The 8,285-nt window shown below is 43.4% G+C and overlaps 1 protein-coding gene across 2 annotated transcripts in view; it reads left to right on the forward strand.

The window, feature by feature from the left end:
* ATF7 (activating transcription factor 7) overlaps positions 1-8,285 on the forward strand; it is a 104,809-nt gene that overhangs the window by 78,093 nt on the left and 18,431 nt on the right. Inside the window, exons 4-5 of one of the 2 annotated variants that reach the window (XM_021708690.1) lie at positions 1,621-1,772; positions 5,864-6,001. In XM_021708690.1, coding sequence (XP_021564365.1) covers positions 1,621-1,772; positions 5,864-6,001 — 290 coding nt within the window. The remainder of the gene's footprint in view (positions 1-1,620; positions 1,773-5,863; positions 6,002-8,285) is intronic. The other variant, XM_008050267.2, reaches the window with a different exon arrangement.

The following is an 8,285-nucleotide window of genomic DNA, read 5'->3' on the forward strand; positions in this document are numbered from 1 at the left end:
CTCCAGTCTGGGCGACAGAGTGAGACTCCAACTCAAAAAAAAAAAAGAAAGAAAGAGTGATTTAAACCCAAGGCTGAAACTACAGGCACGCGCTACCACGCCCGGCTCATTTTGATTTATTGTAGAGATGAGGTCTCGCCAAGTTGCCCAGGTGGGTCTTGAACCCGCGGGCTCAGGCAATCCACTCACCTCAGCCTCCCAACGGTTTCACTCTTTAAAATATCATTTAAACATTGTTCTCTGTTTCTGTCACTCAGTCTAGTGCTTTGGGGTCTGAGATAAATCCCTGAGGTGACTAGCATGTCAGTGAAAGCTATCATAATAGAGTTAGAGTCAGTGAACAAGATTCAACTCTTTAAAAAGCAGGATTGGGAGTGAGAAGCTCTAATCTGAAATTCAAGTCACTTAAAAAGTTTCCATGGTTGTCAGTGCGGTGGCTCATGCCTATAATCCCAGCACTTTGGGAGGCCAGGATGAGAGGGTTGCCTGAGCCCACGGGTTGGAGACCAACCTAAGCAACTTGGCGAGACCTCATCTCTACAATAAATCAAAAATTAGCTGGGCGTGGTGGTGTGTGCCTATAGTTCCAAACTACTTGGAAGGCTGAGGCAGAAGGATCGCCTGAGCCCAGCAGGTCAAGGCTATGGTGGCCATGAGTGTGCCACTGCACTCCAGCCTGGGCAACAGAGTGAGACTCTAACTCAAAAAAAAGAGTTCCCATGGGTTACCAAGAGCGTTCCTCTTGTCAAGGGCAGAGGCACTGTATTTTGGAGAGATTTGTGCAACCCCTATGGGGATATTTTGACTAACAAGTCTAAATCCAAATATCCTGGTTTCCTGAATTTGCTCTGGGCCCAGGTCTCTGTGAAATTAGCTCTATTGTTTGCAGTTTCCTTTTCTAGGTTATGATCTTGCTGTCTTGTTTCCCAGCCCCTCGATTTGCCCAGAATACCTTCAGAAGATAACAGACCATACTTCAGTGACCACTGAAAGACAAGGCACCATTTCTCATCTGATAGCTTTAGCAAGCAAACTCAACCACTTGATCCTCAGTTTCTTCTCCTCGTCAGATTTTAACATCCATCTGCTTATATATGCTCACTCCAGACCTAGCAGGGAAACATTTTAAAAAGATGATATAACTTTACTTGATATTCAAATCTGGAGGTTTCACAAAATTGTGTCACCTACATGTGTGACTTTGTTTGTTTTGTTTGAGGGTGAAGGAGGTAAAACCAGCACTGAGAGAAAGGATAGTCACACAACAAAACTGTTCTGTCTTTCCCCTGCTGACTTTGAGGCAACACAGCACAGGCACCCTCTGGTGGCCTAGCACTAGCCTTCGCCTGCTTGAGCTCCATTAAAACAAATGTGCCCGAAAACGGAGACTCTGTCTCCAAACAGAATAAAAATGTATTCTCTATATGTTTTCAAGTTATAATTTCAGGTCAGACTTAAACTGGAGGGGGAAGGATCACCCGAACCCAAGCAGATCAAGGCTGCAATGGCCATGAGCGTGCCACTGCACTCCTGCCTGGGCAACAGAGTGAGAATCCTACTCAAAAATAAAAATAAAAATAAAAAACTTAAACTGAGTTTCCTTTTCTTTCATGTCTACAGATCAAACTCCTACTCCAACTAGATTCCTGAAGAACTGTGAGGAGGTGGGGCTCTTCAATGAACTAGCTAGCTCCTTTGAACATGAATTCAAGAAAGCTGCAGATGAGGATGAGAAAAAGGCAAGAAATGGGACTTTTGCCAAAAAACTGGTGGTATTCAGACCTAGGCTTTTTTTTTTTTTTTTCACTGTGCCTTGGGATAATTTGCATGACTGGTTAAAGCACAAAAATCATGGACTTGGTTCTATAGAGCCAGATAGTACTCACCAATCCTAGTCTGCCATCCAGGTCTTTACAGTTTCCAGGTGATGGATCAGCACAAGCCTTTCTTCACCATTCCAGTGGAGCATTAGTTCAGTAATCTGTTTTGTAAAAATTATTACTGTTATAAATATGTTACTGACGTTAAAATATTATAAATCACTTAGATTTGTTAGATAACATTTTTGTTGCCAAATCCCACTATGTTCTAAGCTGATCAGACTTCTCACCTGGACTATTTTTATTCAGTCAGCCAGTCAACAAACATTTATTGAATTTCCACTCTTCTTTGTTTCAGTATATATGGTTCTTGCCTTCAAGTAGTTTCCTACTATTATTCAAAGCATTAAAGCTAAAGAAGGGGGCAGGTGCAGTGACTCATGCCTGTAATCCCAGCACTTTGGGAGGCTGAGGCAGGAGGATTACTTAAGCCCAGGAGTTCATGAACAGCCTGGGAAGCATAGCAAGACCTTGTCTCTACAAAAAGTAATTAAAAAATTAGACAGGTGTGGTGGCACACGCCAATAATCCCAGCTACTTAGAAGGCTGAGGCAAAAGGATCCCTGAGCTGAAAATATCAAAGCTGTAGCGAGCTGTGATCATGCCACTGCACTCCAGCCTGGGTGACAGTGAGACCCTGATTCAAAAAAAAAAAGAAGGAAGTTCTTAATGTCTTTCAAAGGAGATCAACCAGGATGGTGAAATAACTAGAAATTGTTGTTTCAGGAACGTTTAAAGAAAGTAAGGAAGTTTTGCTTGGAAAAGATTTAGTGTTAACAACATTGCAGTCTTTAAATACATGAAAGGTTTTCATATAAAAGAGCAATTAAATGTATTCTGTGTGGCCCAAAGATAGATGGAGGACTACTGGCTCTTACAAAATGTGTTCAATTCTGTGTAGGCCACTGAGTAGAGATATTGCAGAGAGGATTCGCATTTTAGGATCCCTTCTAATCCTGAGGTACTGTGATTCTCTGATTTTAGTCTTTATATATTTCAGAGCCCTAGAGAAGCAGGGTCTAAGGAAGATAGTTCCCATGCAACATGGGCTTTGGAGGGGGGAGAAAAAAAGGAAAGATCAAAGTTTACTTTGGAATTAGAATTCTGGGTTATTGGTCACTATTTAAAATCAGTTCTATGTTCTCGATTTTTCTGGAATCAGAAAAGATTCCAATATCACTGTCCCAAAACATACATATATATGTAAATACATTTATTTCACAATTGTACAGTGTAGTGAGACATGGAATTTCATAAGAATATAGAAAAGTTGGGACATAAAAAAACTTTTCATGGGAGCTCTTTCCTTCTAAGAAGGAGATAGCAAGATAGTTATGCATGATTTTTACAACCAGCTTGAATTGTAAGAATGCAAGACAAGTGTCTTTATCACTGGAGTTTTTTCCAAACTCCATAGGTTTCTATGAACTTTTTTTTAATGCTGTCTTCCTCAACTTGAAAGAAGGTAGAGACATTCAGTGGCATATAGTTGTAGTTCTACATTTAAGTGGCAGAACTAGCCACAGTTTTTCATCATTCTTTTTCTTAGAGAGACCCAGCTGCCTAATCTATGTGGTATAATTTATTCTACTGCTTCCCTACCCCACTTCCCCTGCCATTTTTCTTTCCCCGCAAACAAAGTAGTCAAATTGTTTCCACCAGCATGTAAGGGATTTTATGCTAAACTCATCATAGGCAAATTCAAAAAACCTAGCCTCCCTTTAAAAAGTTTAAGTCTTCTCCACTGTCATTTTAGATCAGTTGACACTTCCAGGAGGCTAGTTCATAGTTGGTCTTCCTCATTCGACATCCCTTGGTATTTCTTCCTGCCTATGCAGGAGTGGCCTTGACCTCCCCTTGCTAGGGAGGCACAGCCTTAATGGAAGATTGTCTCCAGGAGTGCTTAGTGAGCATGAAATGTTCCTGAATCACAGCTTTTCTAGGAGATGCCCCAGGCGGATTTTAAACCTGTGGTTGTATTTACTTAGAGGCTTCTCCTTCCCACCAATCTCTGACTTCAGAGTTCTCAGAATTAGCTAAATGGGGCCTGACATTTTAGCAGAGTAGAAAAAAATGAAGCAGTCCTTGTTGTTGCTTGCCCTCATCAGATTGGGGAGAAAGCACCATTACCACCTTCTCTAATAGAGTGGATGCCAGATTATCTTTAGTTTACTCAGTTAGCCCTCCAGGTTTCTAGGGATTAAGGTAGCAAGAGAAGAGTTAGAAACAAGTGCCTCTTTCACCAAAAAGCCCAGGATATGAGAAGAATAGAACAAAGGATCTACTTTGTCATGAAACCGAACTGTAGTGCCAACCCTTCTGTCATGGTGCAGTGTTGGGGCTGTTATCTCAGATAGTTTATTGTTCCCTGCAAGGCCATTTACAGCTCCACAGTTCTGTGGGGTGATTGCACCGCTGCCAGGAAAGTACTCTCTTTACTTTCTGGTTTTCTCCAGCCCTGCTCCTAAAACCAAGTTCTAATTTATTTCATTGATCAGATGATCAACTTTTCCTTTGTTTGTTACCCCCAAATTCCTATCTGCCTGAAACTTCTAGCCTCTAGCACCAGAGTTTGGGACAAGATCACCACCAAGCATGGCAAGTTCTCCAGAAAAGACCTTTTCTGTCTTGTTCTCAGTACCTTAATAGCCAATTTGTCTTCATTTACATTTGATAATTGGGTAATCTTGTCATTCTGGTTGGCAGAGAAGTGTTCACAGCTCTCCAGTAGCTGGCAGATTCAGGGATCATCTTGCTCTCCTTAAAAAGATCATAATCAAGCGGGGCTCAGTGGCTCAGCCTGTAATCTCGTGCCTTTGGGAGGCTGAAGTGAGTGGATTGACTGAGGCCGCGGGTTCGAGACCTGCCTGGGCAACTTGGCGAGACCTCATCTCTACAATAAATCAAAAAATAAACCGTGCATGGTAGCGCACGCCTGTAGTTCCAGCTACTTGGAAGGCTGAGGCTGAAGGATCGCCGGAGCCCAGCAGGTCGAGGCTGCGGTGGCCGGGAGCGGCCACTGCACTCCAGTCTGGGCAACAGAGTGAGACTCCAACTTAAAAAAAAAAAAAAAAAAAAAGATCATAATCAGCCAGGCATGGTGGCTCATGCCTGTAATCCCAGCACCTTGGGAGACTAAAGTGAGAGGATTGCCTGAGCCCAGGGATTCGAGATCAGCTTGGGCAACGTGGTGAGACCTTGTCTCTATAATAAATTTTAAAAATTAGCCGGGTTCGGTGGCTCAGCCTGTAATCCCATGCCTTTGGGAGGCTGAGGTGAGTGGATTGCAGGTTGGAGACCCGCCTGGACAGGCGAGACCTCATCTCTACAATAAATCAAAAAATTAGCCGGGTGTGGTAGCGCGCACCTGTAGTTCCAGCTACTTGGAAGGCTGAGTGGAAGGATCGCTGGAGCCCAGCAGGTCAAGGATGCGGTGGCCGGGAGCGGCCACTGCACTCCAGTCTGGGCGACAGAATGAGACTCCAACTCAAAAAAAAAAAAAAAATTAGCCAGGTGTGGTGGCGTACGCCTGTAGTTCCAGCTACTTGGAAGGCTGAAATGGAAGGATTGCCTGAGCCCAGCAGGTTGAGGTTGCGGTGGCCATGAGTCTGCCACTGCACTTCAGCCTGAGTGACAGAGTGAGACTCCTACTCAAAAAAAAGAGAAAAAGGGAAGATTATAATCATAACATTTGAATGGATTTAAATGACATCTTTTTTTTTCAGGTCTTTGTATTTGTTTGCCACTGGTGAAGCAGTTGGTTATCTTCATTTTGCAGTTAGGGTAACAGAAACCCTGAGAAGTTAAAATGATTTGACCCGAGTTGTGCATAAAACAAAGGATTCACATGTCTTTGACGTCAGTGCTTTGACAGGAGCTGAACTTCTTAGATAACTGTTCCCTCATTTTGTAACTGGAAATATATAGATTCAACCTGAAGGGAATCATAGGATTAAACTCTGTTCACTTCTCTATCATAACAGACTGCTGCTGGGCCTCTTGACATGTCTCTGCCTTCCACACCAGACATCAAAATCAAAGAAGAGGAGCCAGTGGAGGTAGACTCATCACCACCTGACAGTCCTGCCTCTAGTCCCTGTTCCCCACCACTGAAGGAAAAGGTAAAATTTCCCACCAGTGATAATCTAAATGTTAATTGATAGATTAACTTTTGATTTGTTAGTTATATAAATAATGTGGCCCAGCTACTTTGGGAGGCTGAGGTAAGAGAATCACTTGAGGCCAAACGTTTGAGGCCAGTCTAGGTGACAAAGAAAGATCTCATCTCTAAAAAAATATATTTAAGAAAATTAGCCAGGTATGGTGACACATGCCTCTAGTCGTAGCTAAGGAGGCTAAGGATTGCTTAAGCCCAGGAGTTTGAGGTACAGTGAGCTGTGATGACACCTTTGTATTCCAGCTGGAGCAACAGATCAAGACCCCATTTCTTTTTTTTTTTTTTTTTTTTTTTTGAGTTGGAGTCTCACTCTGTTGCCCAGGCTGGAGTGCAGTGGCATGCTTATAGCCACTGCATCCTCAACCTGCTGGGCTCAGGTGTTCCTTCCACCTCAGCCTTCCAAGTAGCTGGAACTATAGGCATGCGCCACTACACTTAGCTGATTTTTTGATTTTTTGTAGAGACGCTGTCTCACCAAATTGCCTAAGCTAGTCTTGAACCCCTGGACTCAGGCAATCGCACCTCAGTCTCCCAAAGTGCTGGGATTATTATAGGCATGAGTCATCGCACCTGGCCTGACCCCATTTCTTAAAAAAAAAAAAAATGTAAGGAGGATTAATTGTATTTAAAGGAATGTTAATTATTTAGAATATTTAGAAGATTTTTATAAATTATTCCTGTTTGGTCTCCCAGCGGTTTAACTTCTAAGTCTCTATGGAAAAGGAATGAGTGCATATGTCTACTCAAAAAAACATATAAGAATGTTTGGGGCAGCCAGGCTCAGTGGCTCAGCCTGTAATCCCGCGCCTTTGGGAGGCTGAGGTGAGTGGATTGCCTGAGCCTGCGGGTTCGAGACCCACCTGGGCAGCAAGACCTCATCTCTACAATAAATAAAAAAATCAGCCGGGCGTGGTAGCGCATGCCTGTAATTCCGGCTACTTGGAAGGCTGAGGCGGAAGGATCGCCGGAGCCCAGCAGGTCGAGGCTGCAGTGGTCGGGAGCGGCCACTGCACTCCAGTCTGGGCGACAGAGTGAGACTCCAACTTAAAAAAAAAAAAAAGAATGTTTGGGGCAACCTCCTCAGGTACCCTCCTGTACTGGGAGATTTTCTGACCTCTCAATAAATAAATGCTTTCTCAAAAAAAAAGAAAGAATGTTTGTAGCAATTGTATTCATAATAGCCAAAAAACCTGGAAACATTCCAAATGCCCATCAACAAAGGAATTGATAAGTAAATTGTGGTGTGTTTCCAAACTGGAATACTACATGGCATTAAAAAAAGAATGAATTTGAGCCGGGCTTGGTGGCTCAGCCTGTAATCCCGCACCTTGGAAGGCTGAGGTGAGTGGATTGCCTGAGCCCACGGGGTCGAGACCCGCCTGGGCAACTTGGTGAGACCTCATCTCTGCAATAAATAAAAAATTAGCCAGGCGTGGTAGCACGCGCCTGTAATTCCGGTTACTCAGAAGGCTGAGGCTGCAGGATCGCCGCAGCCCAGCAGGTCGAGGCTGCGGTGGCCAGGAACAACCACTGCACTCCAATCTGGGTGACAGAGTGAGACTCCAACTCAAAAAAAAAAAAAAAAAAGAATGAATTAGCTGGGCGCAGTGACTCAAGTCTGCAATCCCAGCACTTTGGGAGGCAGAGGCAAGAAGACTTCCTGACTCCTGTTCGAGACCAGTCTGGGCAACCTAGTGAGACTTCATCTCTACAATAAATCCAAAAATAAGCTAGGCATAGTGGTGCATGCCCGTGGTTTTAGCTACTTGGAAGGCTGAGGCAGAAGGATCATCACCTGAGCCCAGCAGATCAAGGCTGCAGTGGCTGTGAGTGTGCCAGTGCACTCCAGCCTGGGCAACAGTGGGATTCCTACTCAAAAAAAAAGAAGAAAAAAAAAAAAGAATGAACAAATAATTACAGAACAATGTGGGTGAATCTCACAAACCTATTGAACAACAAAAAAGTGAAACACAAAAGTACATACTATCACATTCCATTTACATGAGGTTCAAGAAGAAACAAAACGATTCTTTGATGATAGAAGTTAAAATAGTGTTTACCACTTGTGAAGGGTGTGGATTGGGAAGGGACATCAGAGAACCTTTTGGGATGCTGGAAAATGGTCTCTATTATGATTTTACACACATTTTAAAAATCAGTTTTGACTAGGCTCGGTGGCTCAGCCTGTAATCCCGTGCCTTTGGGAGGCTGAGGTGAGTGGATTACCT

The sequence above is a fragment of the Carlito syrichta genome, unplaced genomic scaffold, assembly GCF_000164805.1.
Source record: "Carlito syrichta isolate Samal-C Ts95f unplaced genomic scaffold, Tarsius_syrichta-2.0.1 Scaffold143503, whole genome shotgun sequence".
NCBI lineage: Eukaryota > Metazoa > Chordata > Mammalia > Primates > Tarsiidae > Carlito > Carlito syrichta.